This window comes from Anguilla rostrata, chromosome 1, assembly GCF_018555375.3.
Source record: "Anguilla rostrata isolate EN2019 chromosome 1, ASM1855537v3, whole genome shotgun sequence".
NCBI lineage: Eukaryota > Metazoa > Chordata > Actinopteri > Anguilliformes > Anguillidae > Anguilla > Anguilla rostrata.
This window is the reverse complement of record NC_057933.1, coordinates 77,875,042-77,897,834: the sequence shown is the minus strand read 5'-3', so window position 1 is coordinate 77,897,834 and position 22,793 is coordinate 77,875,042. Positions and strand designations below refer to the sequence as shown.

The following is a 22,793-nucleotide window of genomic DNA, read 5'->3' as shown; positions in this document are numbered from 1 at the left end:
TTTTTCAGTGTCCGTGTATGAGCATCCTTTCTGCAGTGCCGTGCTGTCTGCCGGCTAGAGGGGCCCGGCGTGTGGGTTGACGTTGTTCCGGAGCGGCCCGTCCTGCTGCGACTGTGTGGGGGAGCTTGGGGGGGGGGGGGGGGGGGGGCGATGCGAAATTCCAGTTTAAAGCCGGGGAAGTTTGAGCGTTGCTTGTGGGTTATTAAAAAACAGCCTGCCCCCCGCGGCGAGTCTGGGTGATGAGTTTCATGAGGTTCCTAATTTGGGGCCCTCGGGGAAGGGCCCGCTAGGGGTTGGGTTTTGGGTTTCTATTCCTCACCAATAAGAAGGCAGCGGAAGACAGGTTCTCATTACATTACGTTACAGGCATTTACCAGACGCTCTAATGCAGAGCGACTTGCACAACTTTTTTTTACATAGCATTTACATTGTGTTCCATTTATACATTTATAATGTGTATATCCAGCGGTATAGATTTATATACTGAAGCAATGTGGGTTGGGTACCTTGCTCAAGGGTACAACGGCAGTACCCTACCTGGGAATCAAACCTATGACCTTCTGGTTACAAGACCAGCTCCTCGCCCAATATGCTACACTACCGCCGTGGTTCTCTGTAGAAGGCGCACCTTCCCTGGGACCGAGCGACAGAAGGACTCCCGCCTCTGCCGTTTGGCCTGAGCAAACAGGCGAGGTGCGGCGGTGAGGGCGTGACCTGGTGTAACCAGGCGGCAGCGCCTGTGCGGATGTGTACAGCCTCCTGGGGCCACGCCCGATTTCATTCACAGAGAGACCTCTGTTCTCCCCCAGGATAGGTAAGCCGCGCGCCTCCGTGGCGGGGCGGTGGGTCGGGGGGGGGGGGATAAGGAAGGCACTTCCTGTTTTTGGTCCCTCAGTGCGCGGAGGCCCCCGCCGGAGATGCCGGTCTAAAATAGTCGCCGCGGTGACGTGCCCCGGGCCGGGCAGGATGCCGATCGCGTGGCGCGTTTTTAACGGCGGGCTAAAACGGGACCGCTTCCCGCTGTGGGCAAGCAGCGCCAGACTGGGGCTGCTGGCCCCGCCCCCCTGTCTGCAGCCCCGCCCCCTTGTGCTCTGGTCCCCGCTGGTCCCCGTTCTCTCAGTGAAGAACCCGGGGAATGTTCTTACGGTGAGGACGACGCGCCGACTCCTTAGACTGACGCTGTAGTTTTAATGTCGTCCGTTGTAGTTTTAAAGGCATTTGAAATGTGCTTCTTCATCCTGCCAGCACATTCAACAGAAGTTTAAGATGGCTTACAGATGTCTTTTTCCCTATATTATTAATATTAGTATTATCGACCGTGGGCATGATTTGTACAGCCAGTGTTATTTTTACGGTGTTGTTCCCTGTCCCGGTTCACAGTAAGTAGGAAATACCAGCTGAGAGGGGACGGCTCGTGAGCCCGAACCTGCAGAAGCGTTTGACGCGATAATGCCAAGCGGCTCCAGAACTGAGCGTGCTCACCGTAGGCCTTATTCAAAATGAAACGGCTGACGGAGATCAGACGGATTAAATTAAGCGCCCGCCCACCGGCGCTCGGCAGGAAGGAGAGAGGAGAGGGGAGTTATTTTATTTCTCGGGAATTGTAAAATGTAATATCAGAGGAGAAGGGGATGAAAGGCCGAGTGTGTGTCTCCGGCAGGGGACGAACGCAGCTGGAAATTCCAGCGTTGCGAGGGCCGGGGCGTGGCTTCTGTCGGAGTCCTCCTGTGAAGATCGGCCAGCCGCCGCCGGCTCGGAGCGTCTGGGCTCAGATTTAAAAACAGGAAGTTCCCGTTGTCGTTTTCCGCTGCCTTCGAGAAATGAATTGCTGTCCCGGTTACTTAAAGCATACATTTCCAGCCCACAGAGGATTGTGGGTAATGAGTAAAGACAGGCGAGGGTCATGAACCGGAGATTCCATGCTTTCTGTCAGGTTGTGCGCTGCAGGTGCTGATGAAGTTTTGGTTCGTGATTCGTCCCGAAAATCAGCGTGTTCAGAATAAATGTGTTGAACCCTTGTGTTGTCTTCATATTATGTATACACCCTGTGTCCACAGGGTCAGAAGTGACCCACCCTTACCGGACCCTCTGTGAAAAAGCTTCTTCATTAAATTTTATACGCTAAATCAGTGTTTTTCACGTAGAAACAACCCATCACTCATCAATAAATCTGTGGATAACTGTTTTTCTACTTCACAGTCCAGAGAGACTGTGTTTCCTCACTCTACACAATTTGTTTTATTATAAAACACACAGCGTATGTGTTATAATAGATAATAATATGATTTTGACTTACTGCAGGGTTAAAAAAAAAAAAAAAAAAAGCCTTGATGTACCACTTATAAATATAAAAAGCAATGTTCAACTTTTTTTCTTAATGGTAGGGTCACTCCAAGAAAACCCATCATATTTCATGCTGGAAAACTGCTTTTGAACTCAGAAAAGGGTCATTTAAGGACAACACGATGGTTTAACAAACAAAAAAAGACCCTTATTTCAGTAATTTGCACAAATGGGAATTTACACCTTCATAAAACTGCCCATTAGCACATGACATAGCTACTTGAAAACAAAAACGATTTAAAACCACAAGCGAATTACTGATCTTGCAGTCAAGCATTTTAAGACCTGATTTTTTTTTTTGTGCTGAAACTCCAACCCTAACAAAGAATGCCTCATTCAACAGCTAGAGCAGGGCTGCCCAACCCTGTTCCTGCAGATCTACCATCCAGTACAGTGGTAACCAGCCCTGTTCCTGGAGATCTACGGTCCTCTAGGTTTTCATTGCAGTTTAACACAGCACGCCTAAGTCTGCTAATTAGCAGCTCAATGAGAATGAGGTGTGCTTTGTTAGGGATGGTAGATCTCCAGGAACAGGGTTGGGCAGCCCTGCTCTAGCTGCTGAATGAGGTGTGCTTTGTTAGGGTTGGAGTGAAAACCTACAGGACGGTAGATCTCCAGGAACAGAGTTGGGCAGGCCTGCTCTAGCTGCTGAATGAGGTGTGCTTTGTTAGGGTTGGAGTGAAAACCTACAGGACGGTAGATCTCCAGGAACAGGGTTGGGCAGCCCTGCTCTAGCTGCTGAATGAGGTGTGCTTTGTTAGGGTTGGAGTGAAAACCTACAGGACGGTAGATCTCCAGGAACAGGGTTGGGCAGCCCTGCTCTAGCTGCTGAATGAGGAGTGCCTTGTTAGGGTTGGAGTGAAAACCTACAGGACGGTAGATCTCCAGGAACAGGGTTGGGCAGCCTCGATGTAGACTTAAAGGTGCTGGACAGTGAGACTGAGGAATGAGGGATGTGGCTGGGCAGCATCCCCCACCACGGTGCCCCTGAGGCCTGATCTCTTGGTACTCGAGCCTCAGGCCTGCGCTTAGGCCCAGGAAAGGTGGCCGGAGTAGAAGGCTCTGTCTGGCACTGGAGGAAACGGTCGGGAAAGCGGATGTAATCATTGTTAGGCTTTCAGTAAGTGGGCCATTCTTCTTTCTGAGCGCTGACAAAGTCCCTATTGTCCGGCTGTCGGGAAAACAGGGAGATGTTATTTGTCTGCGAGAAAAGAGGCGACAACCTTGTGTTTCTCTCTGCTGGCTTAAACGGCTCAGAATGTGTTTTTCTCTTTTATTCTCTATTCTGTTTGATTGCTTTGCTGTGGTTTTGGGGTTGTTTGTGTCCTGTTTTTTTTTTTTTTTTTTTTGCAGAAAAGGCTTCAGGTGGTTTTTGTTTGTTTTTGCCTGTCTGCCTCGAGGATGCTCATCGGTAGCGGTGGTAGAAATGCTCGCAGGACACCAGCCCGATCGTTTCTGGGGCTGATTTTTGCACTGCTGTGAAGCTGAGGCGCTTGTTTTCGGTGTGGTGATGTGCCCTGCGGTTTGGTATTAAATCCTAGTGCCTCCCTCTTGCAGGTCACCCCACAGTCCTGCTGGGTAATTAGCATTAGCATCGCCCAGTATTGCTGGGTAATTAGCCTCAGCATCGCCCAGTATTGCTGGGTAATTGGCCTCAGCATCACATTTTAGGCTGGGCTAATGGGCACTGATTAAATGGCTAACGGGTGCTGAGAAAAGGGCTAACACTAACAAGCGCTGAGTACGGTGCTAATGGTAACAGGCGCTGAGTAAGGCGCTAACGGTAACAGGCGCTGAGTAAGGCGCTGACGGTAACAGGCGCTGAGTAAGGCGCTGACGGTAACAGGCGCTGAGTAAGGCGCTGACGGTAACAGGCGCTGAGTAAGGCGCTAACGGTAACAGGCGCTGAGTAAGGCGCTGACGGTAACAGGCGCTGAGTAAGGCGCTAACACTAACTAGCGCTGAGTACGGTGCTAACGGTAACAGGCGCTGAGTAAGGCGCTGACGGTAACAGGCACTGAGTAAGGCGCTGACAGTAACAGGCGCTGAGTAAGGCGCTAACACTAACAAGCGCTGAGTAAGGTGCTGACGGTAACAGGCGCTGAGTAAGGCGCTAACGGTAACAGGCGCTGAGTAAGGCGCTAACGGTAACAGGCGCTGAGTAAGGCGCTAACGGTAACAGGCGCTGAGTAAGGCGCTAACGGTAACAGGCGCTGAGTAAGGTGCTAACGGTAACAGGCGCTGAGTAAGGTGCTAACGGTAACAGGCGCTGAGTAAGGCGCTAACGGTAACAGGCGCTGAGTAAGGCGCTAACGGTAACAGGCGCTGAGTAAGGCGCTAACGGTAACAGGCGCTGAGTAAGGCGCTAACGGTAACAGGCGCTGAGTAAGGCGCTAACGGTAACAGGCGCTGAGTAAGGCGCTAACGGTAACAGGCGCTGAGTAAGGCGCTGACGGTAACAGGCGCTGAGTAAGGTGCTAAAGGTAACAGGCACTGAGTAAGGCGCTAACGGTAACAGGCGCTGAGTAAGGCGCTAACGGTAACAGGCGCTGAGTAAGGCGCTAACGGTAACAGGCGCTGAGTAAGGCGCTAACGGTAACAGGCGCTGAGTAAGGCGCTAACGGTAACAGGCGCTGAGTAAGGTGCTAATGGTAACAGGCGCTGAGTAAGGCGCTGACGGTAACAGGCGCTGAGTAAGGCGCTGACGGTAACAGGCGCTGAGTAAGGCGCTAACGGTAACAGGCGCTGAGTAAGGCGCTGACGGTAACAGGCGCTGAGTAAGGCGCTGACGGTAACAGGCGCTGAGTAAGGCGCTAACGGTAACAGGCGCTGAGTAAGGTGCTAACGGTAACAGGCGCTGAGTAAGGCGCTGACGGTAACAGGCGCTGAGTAAGGTGCTAACGGTAACAGGCGCTGAGTAAGGTGCTAACGGTAACAGGCGCTGAGTAAGGCGCTAACGGTAACAGGCGCTGAGTAAGGCGCTAACGGTAACAGGCGCTGAGTAAGGTGCTGACGGTAACAGGCGCTGAGTAAGGCGCTAACGGTAACAGGCGCTGAGTAAGGTGCTAACGGTAACAGGCGCTGAGTAAGGCGCTAACGATAACAGGCGCTGAGTAAGGCGCTAACGGTAACAGGCGCTGACGGTAACAGGCGCTGAGTAAGGCGCTGACGGTAACAGGCGCTGAGTAAGGCGCTAACGGTAACAGGCGCTGAGTAAGGCGCTGACGGTAACAGGCACTGAGTAAGGTGCTAACGGTAACAGGCGCTGAGTAAGGTGCTAACGGTAACAGGCGCTGAGTAAGGTGCTAACGGTAACAGGCGCTGAGTAAGGCGCTAACGGTAACAGGCACTGAGTAAGGCGCTGACGGTAACAGGCGCTGAGTAAGGCGCTAACGGTAACAGGCGCTGAGTAAGGTGCTAACGGTAACAGGCGCTGAGTAAGGCGCTAACGGTAACAGGCACTGAGTAAGGCGCTGACGGTAACAGGCGCTGAGTAAGGCGCTAACGGTAACAGGCGCTGAGTAAGGTGCTAACGGTAACAGGCGCTGAGTAAGGCGCTAACGGTAACAGGCGCTGAGTAAGGTGCTAACGGTAACAGGCGCTGAGTAAGGCGCTGACGGTAACAGGCGCTGAGTAAGGCGCTGACGGTAACAGGCGCTGAGTAAGGCGCTAACGGTAATAGGCGCTGAGTAAGGCGCTAACGGTAACAGGCGCTGAGTAAGGTGCTAACGGTAACAGGCGCTGAGTAAGGCGCTAATGTGTGCCGAGTGCAGGGCTAACGCTAACGGGTGTCGAGTACAAGGCTAACGCTAATGGGCCATGAGTAAAGGGCTAACGCTAAAAGGCACTGAGCACAGGGCTAATGCTAACGAGCGCTGAGTACAGGGCTAAGGCTAACAGGCGCAGAGTACAAGGCTAACGCTAATGGGCGATGAGTACAGGGCTAACGCTAACAGGCGCAGAGTACAAGGCTAAGGCTAATGGGCGATGAGTACAGGGCTGACGCTAACAGGCGCAGAGCACAAGGCTAACGCTAATGGGCAATGAGTACAGGGCTAACGCTAATGGGCGATGAGTGCAGGGCTAACGCTAACAGGCGCAGAGTACAAGGCTAAGGCTAACGGGCTCTGTGCTCTCTGTGCAGAAACAGCGGCGAGTCCTGCGAGGGAGAACCACAGGATGAACCGGTACAAGAACAAAGCGCTCAACCTGGAGGAGATGCGCAGGAGGCGCGAGGAGGAGGGCATACAGCTGAGGAAACAGAAACGAGAGCAACAGGTGAGCCTCTGTCACCGCCCACGCCCTGCCCCACCCTGACCAGGCCCTGCTCTGCTCCACACTGTCCTCACCCATGCCCTGCCCTGACCCCGCCCATGCCCTGCCCCACCCTGACCAGGCCTTGCTCTCTCCACACTGTCCTCTCCCAGGCCCTGCCCTGACCCCGCCCACGCCCTGCCCCACCCTGACCACGCCCTGCTCTGCTCCACACTGTCCTCACCCATGCCCTGCCCTGACCCCGCCCACGCCCTGCCCCACCCTGACCACGCCCTGCTCTGCTCCACACTGTCCTTCTCCGCCCAACACCAACACAGAAGTTAGAGCTATGGGAATGGATCTGGGGGGGAAGTAACGGGCTCTGATTGGCCCCCTGTTTGTGATTGGCAGCTCTTCAAGAGGAGAAACGTGGAGATGCTGAGTGAGGAGGCGGGCCTGTTGGAAAGTCCCCTCATGGACTCCTTCGTCAGCTCTACCACCAGCGGGGTGAGCGCAACACGTGTTGTTTTTAAGGGTCAAATACAGTGTTAAGACCCAGGTGTGTTGTTTTGAAGGGTCAGATACAGTGTTAAGACCCAGGTGTGTTGTTTTGAAGGGTCAGATACAGTGTTAAGACCCAGGTGTGTTGTTTTGAAGGGTCAGATACAGTGTTAAGCCCCAGGTGTGTTGTTTTGAAGGCTCAGATACGGTGTTAAGACCCGAGTGTGTTGAGACCCAGCTGTGGTGTGTGCTTTCAGGAGGGGGTCATCACACGGAACATGGTGGAGATGCTCTTTTCAGAAGACCCTGAGCTTCAGCTGGCCACAACACAGAAGTTCCGGAAATTACTGTCAAAAGGTTAAAAATAAAGCTTATCTTCATTTGCTTTCTTTGTTTCCCTCTTCCTTCCTCCCTGAAACAAGTGTTAAATCTTTCCTATCTTTCCTCCTTCCTCTTGTTTGTTGGTTGCTCGGTGCAGAGCCCAACCCACCCATCGATGAGGTCATCAACACACCTGGAGTTGTGGAGAGGTTTGTGGAGTTCCTGAAGAAGAGCATCAACTGCACATTACAGGTGTGTGTGTGTGTGCGTGTGCATGCGTGTGTGTGCGGTCATGTGTGTGCTGCATGCGTGCGAGCGAGCAAGTGAAGGTGAGTGTGAGAGTGTGTGCCTATGTGTGGGTGCATGTTTCAGTGTGTGTGTGCGTGCATGCGTGCGTGTGCACCTGCTTGTATGTGCACATAGGCAAATGTGCATGAGACACAAACCCATGTACAGCTGGCATGATGCAGAACGGAAGTTCTGGTGATGATGGTGTGGTGATGGTGTGCATTTGAGATGCCTCACTGCGGCCGCTCTGGTCCGTTTCCAGTTCGAGGCGGCCTGGGCCCTGACCAACATCGCGTCCGGGACGTCCCAGCAGACCAAGATAGTGATCGAGGCAGGCGCCGTGCCCATCTTCATCGAGCTCCTCAACTCGGATTTCGAGGACGTGCAGGAGCAGGTAGGCGCCCCGCTGGAATTCTGTCCCGCTGGAATTCCGTCCTGCTGGAATTCTGTCCCGCTGGAATTCTGTCCCGCTGGAATTCTGCTCCTCACAACGTCTTTGGGTCTGAACGGAGCTTCACTTCAAACCCACTGCGTTGCTCCCACTGTCTTTTACACTGTGAAGATATATCAGCCCTGCCCGTCTACTGAGAGTGTCTGGGTATTACTGTGCTGTCTGTCTGTATGCCGGTCAGTGTCTGTCTGTCTGCCTGTTTACGTGCGTGCGTGTATCTGTCCATCAGCCTATCCGTCTATCTGTTTGTCTGTGTCTCCTATCTCTGTCTGTCGATCTGTCTGTCTGTGTCTCCTATCTCTGTCTGTCGATCTGCCTGTCTGTGTCTCCTATCTCTGTCTGTCGATCTGCCTGTCTTGATCGTTGTGTGCTGGTTCCGGGACTATTTTTCTGGGCGGATGTGTGAAGCGTGCCTCCCGTGTGTTGTGCACCAGGCGGTCTGGGCCCTGGGGAACATCGCCGGAGACAGCGCCATGTGCCGGGACTACGTGCTCAACTGCAACATCCTCCCACCGCTGTTAATGTGAGTCCCGCCGCACCGCCGCGCAGGGAAGCGCAGGGAACTCCGCGAGCACAGGGCTATTCCCACAGGCCTGTCATCACTGCAGCCGGCACAGCATTCTGCCTGTGCTTTTAACCCTTTGAAGAGTGGATTTTAAAAAAAAAAAATAAAAATTTTTTTTTTTTTTTTAATTTTTTTTTTTTGGGAATTTGTTTTCAAAATTCTCAGTCAGTGTTCTAGAACTCCACTGCTTTCAGTCACCAGCGGTGATTGTGACATCAGCACTAGATTGTCATTGTCAGCAGGGTTGGTCACCACAGGCGTATAACGACCATTTCTGTTTAACCCCGCCTCTCTTCTCCAGGCTATTGACCAAATCCACCAGACTGACGATGACCAGGAACGCCGTTTGGGCCCTGTCGAACCTGTGCAGGGGGAAGAGCCCGGCTCCCGAATTTGAGAAGGTGCGCTCCCCCCACCACCACACACCCCCACACCCCCCAATCACACCTGAGTGCATTTACAGCTACACCTGTGCACACGCTCACAGGCAGGGGAACACACCTCTGGACAGGTGCACAAGAGGCTGACGTTGTCTAGTAAAAGGCTCAGGCAGCTTCAGCACCGAACTAGGTCCAGTTTGGATGTGGTTTTTACTCTGAAATCATATTATCTTTAAAAAAAAGCCTTATTTTCCATCAGAATGTAGTTATTGGTATAATTTCTCCATTAAGATGAATGCACAACACAATCCTCCTCCACATGATGCCTATTGCTATGTAAATCGCTTGTTTTAGCTCTTTTAGTATTTGTGTACGTGGGTGTTTTAAAAAAAAAAAAAAAATATGAGCCCTGGGGTGCCTCTCAGTTTTAGGCTGATTTGCATTGATAAGAGCAGCTGGCATATTGTGGGTTCCCACACTCTAGTGTCATTAGAATTTGGCTGTTTCGGGGATACGCACTTGACGTTTTTTGGAAACGTCGTGTCTGTGCCCTGAACTGGCTTTGAGCAGAACGCAGATGAACAACGATTTGGGATCGCAGCCCCCGATTAAAGCCCGTTAACGTTCGTGTGCATCCCGTGCGGATTTGGGGGGATTCGTGGGGGTTCGGGGGGGTTAGTGGGGGTTTCAGGGGGGTTAGTGGGGGGCAGGAAACAGGATCCAGGGCGGGATGGTTAGCCTGAATTTCTCGGGGCCATGGAGAGACGCGCCCGGGGCTGGCAGGGTGTTTAAATAGAGCCGCGCACGTCACACGCAGCCCTCGCTGATGCGTGCGCCAGAGTGCGCGCGGATCAGATTCTGCGCCCCTGGCATGGTTTCAGTCCTGGGGAACTGCGGCTCTCAGCTCTCCCGAGGGTGGGGGCCTTCTGAATTTGCCCCCCCCTCCCTTCTGGAAAAGCCGTGCGTGTGCGTAGGGGGATGACAGTTCACTTTCAGAATCCAGTTTAATAACTGCCATATGTGAGTGTTGATTTTAACGATCCACATGCACGCAAGAGCATTAATGAGAAAGGCACACGGCAGTGTGGATTTAATTATGGAAACTAAAAGCACATCAGTTGTGAAAATACAGATATACGCATGTATTTGTGTGTGTTGCTGATATAGGGTATGGATGCATGTGGTAGACTTAGTCATGATGGACAGGTTGATAGATCTAGAAATTGATTGATGGACTGAGGGGCAGACAGATTGATGGATCTTGAAATTGATTGAGTGAGTGAGTGACAGACGGACTGATTGTTGTGTGTGTGTGTTCCCCAGGTGTCCCCCTGTCTCCAGGTTCTGTCGCGCTTGTCGTTATTGATTGATTGATTGATTGATTGATTGAGTGACAGACAGACTGAACTCTGGGTGTGTGTGTGTTCCCCAGGTCTCCCCCTGCCAGCTGGTTCTGTCGCTCTTGTTATTGATTGATTGGTTGATTGATTGATTGAGTGACAGACAGAATGAACTCTGTCTGTGTGTGTGTGTTCCCCAGGTGTCCCCCTGCCTCCAGGTTCTGTCCCGCTTGCTGTTCAGCAGCGATGCGGACCTGCTGGCGGACGCGTGCTGGGCCCTGTCCTACCTCTCCGACGGGCCCAACGAGAAGATCCAGGCCGTCATCGACTCGGGGGTGTGCCGGAGGCTGGTGGAGCTGCTCATGTGAGTCAGCGTGTGCGCACAGCGTTGTGTGTCTTATTCTGTTACTGTATACTGCACAGCGTTAGCGTGGTTTACTGTGTGTCTTACTCTGTTACTGTATACTGCACAGCGTTAGCCTGGTTTACTGTGTGTCTTATTCTATTACTGTGTACTGCTGAGATAACATGCTGGAATGTGCTTATGAACAGGTCTGTGAATGTGTGGGCGTGTATTACTGAATATGAGGGAAATGTGTCTGTGAATGTGAGGAGAATGAGTCGTGTCAGTGTGAAAGAATATGGCTGTCAATGTGTGGGAGCACATTAGTGAATGTGATGGAAATGTGTCAGTGAATGTTAGGAGACTGTGTCTGTGTGAATGTGAAAGAATGTGTGAATGTATGGCAAGGTATTGAATGTGAGGGAAATGTGTCAGTGAATGTGAGAGAACTTGCCAGACGAGAGACTGCTTACAACAGTGCCGTTCTCTGGTGGGTTGGGTCATTTTTTTGATAAACAGTCTGTCTGTCTGTCCGTCCGTCCGTCTCAGGCACACAGACTACAAGGTGGCGTCGCCCGCCCTGAGAGCGGTGGGAAACATCGTCACAGGAGACGACATCCAGACACAGGTGGGAAAACGTTTGAGGGGTTTAGGGACTGCGTGTGTGTGTGTGTGTGTGTGTGTGTGTGAGTATGTTGGATGCAATTCTGGTGCAGTATGTCATCATTAAATTTGTTTTCTCTCCGCGTGTGTGTGCGTGTGTGTGTGTGTGTGTGTGTGTGTGTGTGTATACGTGTGTGTGTGTGCGTGTGTGTGTGTGTGTGTGTGTGTGTGTGTGTGTGTGTGTGTGTGTGTGTGTGTATACGTGTGTGTGTTTGCGTATCAGGTGGTGCTGAACTGCTCTGCCCTCCCCTGCTTGCTGCACCTCCTGAGCTCCCCTAAGGAGTCCATCCGTAAGGAGGCCTGCTGGACAATCTCCAACATCACCGCCGGCAACCGAGCACAGATCCAGGTGGGGCTCCAATGAGTGACAGGAGAGCTGATCGCCACGGCAACAAGCCTTCCCACTGCCTCTGTGACAGACTGTCACACGCTTTTCTCTCTCCCTCCCTCCCTTCCTCCCCCCTTTCCCTCCCTCCCTCCATCCCTCCCCCTTCCCCTCTCTCCCCTTTCCTTCTATCTCTGTTCTCTCCCTCCCTTCACCGCTCGCACGTTCTCTGCGTCTCTCTCCTGCGTAACTTTCTGCCAAAGCAAATTGTTTATTAAAATAAACGAGACGGCAGTAATAAGCAGTAACAGTGGAGGAATGGTAACGTGAATCATTGAACTGATATCTGAAACTGAATAATGTGGTGAACGCAGTAATAAAATGAATCCGTTGACACGCTAACTCTCTCTCCCTCAGACGGTGATTGACGCAAACATATTCCCCGTGCTGATTGACATCCTGCAGAAGGCGGAGTTTCGCACGAGAAAAGAGGCGGCGTGGGCCATCACCAACGCCACCTCCGGCGGCACCCCCGAGCAGATCAGGTGAGCTGGGGATTCTGGGATAGGTCCTCCCGAGGAGCGGCGGGCCCCCCCTCAGGACGCACCGGTCAGGGCCTTGCACGTCTCCCTGCTTCGGTGAATGGAGGTGGCTGATTGGCTGCTCGCTGATCAGTCACTCGCAATGCGCTCTGATTCCTCTGTGCTGTGGAGAGGGGCGGTCCCGGAGCAAGCGGGGTGGGGGTATGGGTTGGAGAAGGGCGGGGCATGAGCCACCAGAGCGACGTTCCGAAGTCCTCTCTGCTGGACCCAGGAATCTCAGGCATGAGCTAAACTTGGATGGTGCTCGCTGTGAACTCTTCTTATGAAGTGTTCAGTCAGATTGAATTACAGCGCGGAGCAGGCAGGGTGTGTTTTTATTTATTTATTCGGGCAGCGTGAGTGTTTTCAGACGTGCAGCTGAGTGTCAGCTGATGTTGGAATTCCAGTCCCGTGGAAAATAAAAAAAGTAAAAAATCTCACAAAGACTTCTGGGCTTCCTTCAGCAGTCACAATCAAAATGTCATTATTCTTTGTCTTAACGAGCGTGAGGGAAAAGTGCAAAGTTGTAGAAGTCCCCCACCTTAATAATGACATCACTCATCTATCATCCCTGATTTGATTTGATGCTTTTTAATGACAACACTCTTCTCTCAGCCCTGTGGCTGGTCCTTACCTGTGGTTCTTACTCACCTGTGTCTGTTCCTCACCTGTGGTTCTTACTCACCTGTGTCTGTTACCTGTGGCTGGTCCTTACCTGTGGTTCTTACTCACCTGTGTCTGTTCCTCACCTGTGGTTCTTACTCACCTGTGTCTGTTACCTGTGGCTGGTCCTTACCTGTGGTTCTTACTCACCTGTGACTGTTACCTGTGGCTGGTCCTGACCTGTGGTTCTTACTCACCTGTGACTGTTACTCAGCTGTGGTTCGTATTCACCTGTGTTGCTCACTCCCTCCACAGGTACCTGGTGAACCTGGGCTGTATCAAGCCTCTGTGTGACTTGCTGACCGTCATGGACTCCAAGATCGTGCAGGTGGCCCTGAACGGGCTGGAGAACATTCTGCGGCTCGGGGAGCAGGAGGCCAAGCAGAGCGGCAGCGGCATCAACCCCTACTGCGGCCTGATCGAGGAGGCCTACGGTGCGCGCACACCCGCCATGACACACTTACTGTTCACCTTAACCGCGCAATTTAATATTCACCCTAACCATGCAATTACTGTTCACCTTACCCACACAATTACTATTCACCTTAACCATGCAATTACTATTCACCTTAAACGTGCGATTACTATTCACCTTAACCATGCAATTACTATTCACCTTAAACGTGCAATTACTATTCACCTTAACTGTGCAATTACTATTCACCCTATCCATGCTATTACTGTTCACCTTAACCGTGCAATTACTGTTCACCTTAACCATGCGATTACTATACACCTTAACCATGCAATTACTATTCTCCTTAAACGTGCAATTACTATTCACCTTAACCATGCAATTACTATGCACCGTAACCATGCTGTTGCTATTCACCTTAACCATGCAATCACTATTCACCTTAACCGTGCAATTACTATTCACCTTAACCATGCAATTACTATGCACCGTAACCATGCAGTTGCTATTCACCTTAACCATGCAATTACTATTCACCTTACCCACACAATTACTGTTCACCTTAACCATGCAATTACTATTCACCTTAACCATGCAATTACTATTCACCTCACCCAAACAATTACTAAGAACCTTAACCCCACAATTACTAAGAACCTTAACCATGCAATTACTATGCATTGCAAGCACTCATACTGTTCTCCTTAAGCACACACTCACTCTTCACCTTCCACACTGTTTCTTAACCTACGTCGTCTCTCTCCCTGCAGGCCTGGACAAGATCGAGTTCCTGCAGAGCCACGAGAACCAGGAGATCTACCAGAAGGCCTTCGACCTGATCGAGCATTACTTCGGTGTGGAGGAGGAGGACGCCAGCCTGGCCCCGCAGGTGGACGAGAACCAGCAGCAGTACCTCTTTCCCCAGCAGGAGGCGCCCATGGAGGGCTTCCAGTTATAACAGGCCCCGCCCACTTTTCCCTCAGACACGCCCCCTCTCCCTTCCCCCCGCAACAACACAAAGGAATCTACAGTACAGTACATTACCACAGCATTACCCGGCTGGGCCTAGAAGGGGGAAGGGGGGGGCAGGGGTGGTCCCGATCAGGTTCAGATCCAGTCCAGAGCCCCAAAGCCAGTGCCCTGGGGCGAAAGAGCCGCTAGTGACCCCACAGGGGGAAAATGGGGGACGAAGCCCTTTTTGAGTAAGGTTTTTTTTTGTTGTTTTTTGTTTTTGTTTTGGTTTTTCTGGCAGATTTAACCAGACCCCCCCTCCATGGTTCACGCTCGGGATGTGGGGGCCACAGAAGGCAGGGATGGCATGCTTGGGAGTTTTCGCGGGGTGGAAATGCTGCCTGCGTTGCTTGACGTTGCAGGAAACCACGTCTTTTCTTTGCAGCCCTGCTAAAGCTAATAGGTTCTGTCCAACAAAACAGTCTAGAGCTCAAATTTACAGACAGCCCCGCAGCCAAAATCTCACATTCAGACCTTCTACTGTTCCGTTGTGATGATAGCAGTTGCCATTTTAGGTGAGTTTTGGCACTGGATATAAAAGGCTATTTTGCTACTGAAACTGAGGGGGCGGGGTAAAGAAAATGTTTTTCCTTTAGCTTTTTAAAATTATTATTTAACGATTTCAGAAGACTTAACCTTTGGTTTGTTTGAAGTTCTTTTTCTTACTGCAGACAGTTTTGGGGTGGGGTGGGGGGGTGGGCGGGGGGGGTTGGGGTGGGGTGGGATATGAGGAAAGGCAGGGGTAGAGGTGGGGGTGAGGGAGTAGAACGAAAAGATAAGTGCAGATAAAACCTTAAGTATATAGACTAAATAGCTTATCAGAGCTGGTATAAGTAGTGATATGTTCGTTGTGTGCCGTGTTATGAATTAAAATATTTTTAAAAGTTAATAAAAATGCAAGATTAAAAAGTGTGCAACTGAGGGACAGGGCCCGCCAATCTTTCAGCAACAAACAATGTACATTTGATATCATTATTTTTTATATATATCTATATATATATATATACATCTTTAAATACATTATATGAGCATTTTGAGTCTTAAGTTGGCATTTGTTTTTGTTTTTTGTTGTTTTTTTTTAGCGAATTGGACCCCAGTGTAAATACTCTGAATGGGTAGTTTTTTTCCCTCAGCTTGCACACTTTCGAGTTTCGCATGGGTATGTCGTATTCCGAGCTGTCATGTGACCTCCCTTTCCAAATACTTGGCGGGAATGCAAAAAAAAAAAACACGACAGGAACGGAAAGGAAAACCGTTTTCCTTCCGTCCAGCTAGATAACGAGGAGGCAGCTATCGAAAAATAAAAATATGTGTTAAAGCAAAATTATTATTCTTTTTTTTCCTGGGGATATTCGGAGGAGGGATGTAGACGGCTCGTCAGAGGAAGGACTTCGTCCTGCTGCCGTTTTCGGGGTTTGAGTTTGGGCTCGGACGTTCCGGCTGCCGTTTGTTCTGCATTTGCGCAGTCCCCCGTTCGGCTCCTGAGGCGTACGTCAGTCAGAAACGTCGCCGACAGCTACAGGGGTTTAAAAAAAATAAATAAAATAAAACATTAGCTCCTCCTCTCCTCCACACGGAAGTGGAGGAGAGGAGGAGCCAAACCGGATCGGAGTAGGGCTGTAGTAGAGTTGGAGTAGGGCTGTAGTAGGGCTGTAGTAGAGTTGGAGTAGAGTTGGAGTAGGGCTGTAGTAGAGTTGGAGTAGACTAGCGTGGCTGAGCTCCAGAGCTCGTCTGGTTTGTAGTGTCGTAGTGCTATGTGTCCCAGTTCCTCCGCTTGAATCCAGACCAATGGTACGATCAGCCTTTTTACTGGTCAGGTTTACTGTGGACGTTACCTCTGGTCAGTTGGCCTGCTTGCACATGTTTAACTGCCGCTAGCTCTCTACGTCGACAGACCTGGCGAAGCTAGCTCATTCTGGAAGTGGGACTCCGTATGTACGTGTGCGTGAGAAAATATCCCACCACACACAAAGCACTTGTGTGTTTTCCAAAATTACGACCTTGAGAAAGATCGGAGTCGGCCGTCCCGATAGGTCAGTTTTCAGCCAATGTGGCTGGAGTGCTGCAGCATTCCCTCCTCTGAATTCCCCAACAGTCAGTAGAAGCATGTTGTACAGAGTTAATTTACTGTCTTACCTTTCGACTTTAATTTTGCCCTCCGTTATCTAGCGTACGTCAACCAAGCTTTGGCAAGGGATGAGTTCCTAACATTTATGACAAAGGTGAAAACAAACTAATGTGATTCATATATATATATATATATATATATTTATATATATATATAGCATAAATACATGATTTGCACACACTACTTGCACACACGCATTCAAGACCAGCCTCAGACACTGCACACATGATTGTTACACAACACAACGGGGGAAAATGGCTTCCATAGCTCACCTCGAAGGAGCGTCCGTACGTCTGTTAGCGTTTTTTTCTCCTTGTGCTTCTTCCCTGTTACCTGATGAAAATGTTCAGTCACAGAGCTCATCCTCCTCTTTTCTTTCATTCGTTCCTTTTTTTCGTTCTGGCAGTTTCTCTGTGTGGATGCAGCCCGCCTGTGATGGGGTTCCTCTCTCTTCATTGGGGTTTATGATCTGACAGGCTTGCATACCTGCATTTTGGATGGGGTGAGATGGGGGGCAGGGTTGCAGTTTCATTTGATAATGGGAGTATTAAAAATGAACTTTAATGAGTTTAAATCTGATTTTTAGGAAACGGGGGGGAAAAAATACTGATTAAAATGTTTATGTCCCCCCCCCCTCTCCCTCCCCCTCATAATTACCTCAAAAATGTGAACTGTGACTCACGCTGATTTGGGTGTTTTCTGTATGTGAGAGGGACGGGTGTGGAAGGGGAGGGGCTTCAGGCTTGAGGGGAGGGGGGTTACTGTCTATCCTTGAGATTTATGGAAGCATTTTTCTCTACCTCTACTACTTTACGCCATACAGACGGGTGGGCGGGGCTCGGGTGGGTGTGAAGGGGGCGGGGCCGGAAGCTCTGGATTGGCTGGCGGGACTTTGACTGACTGGGAGCTGTGTGAGGAAGAGATTGTACTGTACCCTTTGTTTCACCTCAGTGCTCGTGTCGGACTACTGAACCAGCTGGCGTGCACTTATACCCCCCCCTGAACACCAGGGGGCAGTATCAGTGTTGTGTTGTATGTTGTGCGCAGTTTTGTAACAAAGCTGCATATACCAATGTTTCCATAGAAACATTTAGTAACTTTAAAAATAAATTAAAAATGCAGCATAAATGAACGCCCTGTTGGAGACACATTTATCAGACTTTGGGGGAATCCAGTAGCAGTTCCTGTTCAGATTTCTAGTGTTTGACGCGTTAATAAATGTTCACAGCTGTGATTAATCCTTTTAAGATTTCCCAGATGCTGTGACCTTCAGGGTACTCTGATGACTGAGTGGACTCTTGACCTTCCCAATAAGTTGGGATGGTGTCCTCCATCAGCATAAGCCCTGAATGGGGCCCAGGTTTTTGCCATTGGGTTTACATTACAAGCACAACGTTGAGCTCAGTGACCGTTTAACTTCCCGAGCTGGCGAGGCGACCGTTGCGCCTCCTTTCCTGAGGGTGGCGACGGCATCACGGTCCGCTTCCCTGGCTGGCTTTTGCCTACGGGCTCGTACGTGGAGACACTTCTGTCTGTACACAGACAGAAAACCAGGTACATACGTGCAAGTTCACTTTAAACAAACTTTAAACAATGCTCTTCAGAATACTCAGAGTCAGAGTGTGGACTCTTGAATCCCGTTCTGTGAAATGTACTGTCTGTGAAAACTGTACAAGTGTATACAGAACTATACTGGGACGTATTTGACACATTTCCTTACCGTGCTTGATTTGGAGATTTGGAGTGTCCTTTTGAAAATTGAATTGACCCCCCCCAATTCCAGCTGGTTCAGGGGGCAGGAGCACTGAGGTCTGCTAAGCTAACTATGCAAACTGTGAGGGAAGCTTTCTTGCCAGGGTACCCACCAACACGTTTAAGTTTGATTCATAACCTGTGTGAATATTCCAGTATTATTTGGCAATTTTTGTAGGTTTCCTCCTTTTCTAATTTTTTTTTTTTTTTTTTTTTTTAACATTTATTTTTTTTTTCGGAAAATTCTAATTGTTAAGGGTTTTAGGGCGTGCTGGTATTTATTTCTAAGGTTTCTTTTGTGTTTTTTTTTTTTTTTTTAATTCTTCAGAATTAAAAGATGAGAGGGAACAGTGGTGTAGAACAAGAGCACTCACTGCAAAATGAGCATTTACTTTAGACAAGAAAAGACAGGTATATATTTAAAAAAAACATGTACATACTGAGTTAGAGGGAATTACAATGGGGTTAAAAAAAAAAAAAACACAAAAAAAACTGGATCATTTTTTTTAAAAATGCACTCCTCTATTCACTAAAGTGCCAATCCGACCATTTATAGAGTTGAAGGGTCATCTCTGTATCTATCTTCTCAGTCTTTGTGACTTTGTTTCTTACTTGAATGTGCACAGATGATGTGCAAAAAAAACAAACAAACAAAAAAAAAAAAAAACATTGCTGCTTAACCTCCTTATCCTAATGAGTTACATTACCTGCTACGTGTTTCAGAAAAAGAAATGAGGGATGTGGCATCCATCCTTACTGTTCTTGCACTAAATTCTTTTATTGGATCAGAATAGAGGAATTCTTGAATCCTTTAAGGTGAATATCATTGCTGTTACTGTTCTTTCCTAATTTATTGTGTGGAGGGCCGGTGTTTTGAACTGCTGAGAGGCGGAAGTCATGGTTTTTTTGTTTTTTTTTTGGCACTGAGGGTTTGGCATGGTGATGCTGTTGGATTGTGGGTACTCTCTGACCATGGCTTGGAGACTTGATGTATCTCTACTGAACCCCGCCCCTCCTCCCAAATGGAAATGTATTATTATTATTATTATTATTATTATTATTATTATTATTATTATCATCATTATTATTCCACCGGAGGAGAGAACTGGAGGAAGTCACAGCAGGAGGTCATCGATCGTCATCTCAGTCATGTGATTCAGGGCGTGGCCTTTCAGAGGTCAGGGCCGTTCCTCGCAGGCTTCAGACTGCACCTCGGTGAAAAAGGCGGATTTCGGAACCGTTTGACTTTTCATCTCCAGCTACACCAGTCCTTTCTCCCCCCCCCCCCCCCACCCACGATCAGTTTTTCTGCCTCCGCTTGCGTCGCCGTGGATACATAACGATGAGAGGAGACGACGGGGGGGTTCTGGGAAGGTTCAGCGCTGTTTTTAAACGAGTCAATGGAAAGAGGGGGGAAAACGAATGGCAAGCACTTCAGAGCAGCAATATGACTGTCATTAGACTTTTTTTTCCAGGGATTAAAAACATAAACAGAAATCGGGATTCTCTTCATTGGGTCTTTGGAGTAACCACTTGACCATTTTTTTTTTTGTTGTTTTTTGGGTGAAATTATGGCTTTAGAACAGTGTTGGGTCCATAATCCTTTGCGTCAAAAAAACAAAATCGGTGGAACTTGTTGGCCGTGTTTTTGCAACACTCCACCAGGAGGAGGCGCTGTTGTTGTTTCTATGGTGATGGCAGCAGTAGCGATGTGGATTTGTCATGTTTTACTCTACAGAAAAAATAAAAATAAACATGGCTCCTGCTTGTCTTCCGTCCCGGATCATGGAAATTTGGGAATTTTTGGGAAGATTTGCCCGCCTCATCGGAATATCCGGGCAAGTTTTGGGAGTTGGACTTTCTCTCATAGGTTCATTTCCTGTTTGGTTTACAGAGACTCATTTATCTCGTATTGATTGGAGAAAGAAAAAAAAAAAACTATTTTGAAACGGACAGCCCGAAGATTCTGTTCCAAACCTCTTTTTTTTCATTCTTTTGTAATTTATTGAGTTTTTTTTCTTCTTTTTAACGGCATGCTTATAACCCATGTTAACTCTGACTGACCGACTGTGTGAATGAGTGACAGAAAAAGGACGTAAACACAAACAAGGCAAGACACACAAACATGAACACGGGGAAAAAAAAAACATGTACAAACATCAAACATGTATAAAAATGAATAAATATATTGTGATTTTTTTTCTGGGTTGCATATACTGTTAAAATAAAAATAAAAAGAATAAAAATGACATGCAACCCTCAAGCTCTGTCTCCTGATCTTTTATTAAATTGCCTGTGTCGCCCCCTGCTGTCCAATCAGTTTTCTGCATGTGCTGAATTCATTCTCTGCCCAATTCTCAGTGATGTTTACCGAGTGAGAAGCTTCAGACACTACATGTGTACAGGACGTGTGCTGGATCCCTGGTATTTATCCAAAAAAAAAGTTTTCCACCTTAACACAAGCATTCAGGATACTAATATATACATCCATTTTCTAAACCATTTATTCTTGGTCAGGGTCGTGAGTTGGCTGAAGCCTATCCCAGAATGCATTGGGCAAGAGGCAGGAACACACCCTGGACAGGCCGCCAATCTGTTGCACTCTCCATTCGCTCACACACTCATACCAACGGACAATTTAGAGTCTCCAATTAGCCTCCCTGCATCTCTTTGGACTGTGGGAGGAAACTGGTGTACCCACAGGAAATCCACGCGGACACGGGGAGAACACGCATACTCCGCACAGAAAGAACCCGGGACCTTCTCGCTAAGCAGGCAAGCCATTTTTAGTTTTTGAGAAGGGTGTGGAGGTCTTACAGACGAGCGCTGTTAAATGAGGACCGATGCCTGGCAGGCCTTTCTAAAGCCGTGGTTCACTGTGCACTTACGCTGGCCCGTGGAAAGGGGTACTCAAACCTGGGCCTGGGGGCTCCAAGCGATCCTGCTTTCATTTCTCCGCTCCAATCGGGGGCTGATTTAGACCCGAGACACCAGGGGAGGGGAACCTCTGGGGAATTGGCGACATTAATTAACGATCAGAGAGGGCTTGGTTTTGAGGGCCAGATTGGGATATCTAGGCCCTACGGTTAATGCAGTGGTAACCAACCCTGTTCCTGGAGATCTACCACCCTGTTGGTTGTCATTTCAACCCTAAAAAAAAGCACTCCTCATTCATGCTGTGCTGCTAATTAGTAGAGTCAGGTGTGCCAAATAGGAGTTTAAAACCTACAGGATGGTAGAGCTCTATGAACAGGGTTGGTTACCGTTGGTCTAGTGTCAATACCAGTGCAGGACGGCACCTGATTGGTCAGCTTCACCCAGGGAGAGAGGGGTTTCCCTTGTGTCTTCAGCAACAGAACCTCTTCTTCCATTGGGCTCCTGTAGTTTTACCGTGTTAACTGTGTATGAAGTGTAATGCAGTTTGCCTGTGTTAAGTGTACTGTAATTAGACTGTGGTACCTGTGTGAAGTGTACACCTCCAGCATGGAGTGCAGAATGGGGCTCAGTGATGAGTGTCTCCCCCCCCGCTCATGAAGCTGTTGAGAATGTTGCGGAGGTGAGACTGTATGACCACATCCACAAAATGTATATATGCAAGGCAACCTGTAGAAGTCCCCAGGCAACACTGCACTCTGCTGCGTTAAAAACGGTAAAACAGGTTCCTCGGTGCTCGTTCTCCAAATGAACACAAAACCGTTGTGCTGTCTTAGCCAAGTGCACAACTTTGCTGACCCAGAGTTCTTAAACACGCTAGCGACTATGTACACGGATGTGCGAAGCACCCCCCTCAACTCAAACCTCAAATTCAAACTTCTAGACTAACACACTGCATTACAACAGGAACAGCCAATCATTTCTGATATTTTGACAGCTGTTCCAGTCGTAATGTATTTCTTTGGACTACGGATTTAAACCTGAGGTTAAAATCCAGCTAAACACGCGGCAGTCGGCCCATAGAACGTCCAATAAAAAGCAACTTAGGCCTAATGGCAACCAGACTCGAGCGCAACCCCAACGGGCACTGCAGCTCAGAGGAAGCGAACTGTTCCAAGACTGGTGGCGCCGGGGATCGGGAAGCTTCTGTACAGAATCTCTCAAGGAGACAGACAGTGTTTTACGGCCCGGGGAAGCCCAGTCTGGTGTGATAGCCTAATTCAGATCCTGAGACGTAGCGGCGCCGACTCAGCTATCCAACCGCGGCGAATGCTTGGAGCAAGCCGAACGGAGCTGCAGCGCTCGAACAACCGGGAGATGAGCGCGTGCCTCTAACTGTGTTTTAACGCCGACAAGTGAACCAAGACCAAAGCATTAGAGCAGCGGTGTCACATTCCAGTCCTGGAGAACTGCGGTGTCAGTTAGTTTTCGGTGTTGGTCAGCTTTTAACATCCATTTTAAATCCAGGATTTGAGGAGGGGCATGGGTCACCCTCATGATTAATATGAATTGTGAGTTGTTGCTAATTGCCAGAG

At 49.2% G+C, this 22,793-nt stretch overlaps 1 protein-coding gene across 4 annotated transcripts in view; it reads left to right on the top strand.

Moving 5' to 3' along the window:
* Nucleotides 1-20,587, top strand: part of LOC135236359 (importin subunit alpha-7-like) — a 29,485-nt gene extending 8,898 nt beyond the window's left edge. The window contains exons 1-14 of one of the 4 annotated variants that reach the window (XR_010324559.1): nt 6,400-6,621; nt 7,009-7,104; nt 7,356-7,455; nt 7,577-7,671; nt 7,970-8,101; nt 8,593-8,681; nt 9,025-9,124; nt 10,644-10,807; nt 11,336-11,414; nt 11,673-11,798; nt 12,192-12,319; nt 13,274-13,452; nt 14,204-18,084; nt 18,194-20,587. Coding sequence is in view for 3 of the 4 variants with exons in the window: in XM_064302683.1 (XP_064158753.1) it covers nt 6,415-6,621; nt 7,009-7,104; nt 7,356-7,455; nt 7,577-7,671; nt 7,970-8,101; nt 8,593-8,681; nt 9,025-9,124; nt 10,427-10,444; nt 10,662-10,807; nt 11,336-11,414; nt 11,673-11,798; nt 12,192-12,319; nt 13,274-13,452; nt 14,204-14,391 (1,683 nt within the window). In the remaining variant the exon portion in view is untranslated. Of the gene's footprint in view, nt 1-6,399; nt 6,622-7,008; nt 7,105-7,355; nt 7,456-7,576; nt 7,672-7,969; nt 8,102-8,592; nt 8,682-9,024; nt 9,125-10,426; nt 10,445-10,643; nt 10,808-11,335; nt 11,415-11,672; nt 11,799-12,191; nt 12,320-13,273; nt 13,453-14,203 lie in introns of those variants that run through there. The other 3 variants (XM_064302683.1, XM_064302672.1, XM_064302690.1) reach the window with 3 other exon arrangements.
* Nucleotides 20,588-22,793: the final 2,206 nt, after the last annotated feature.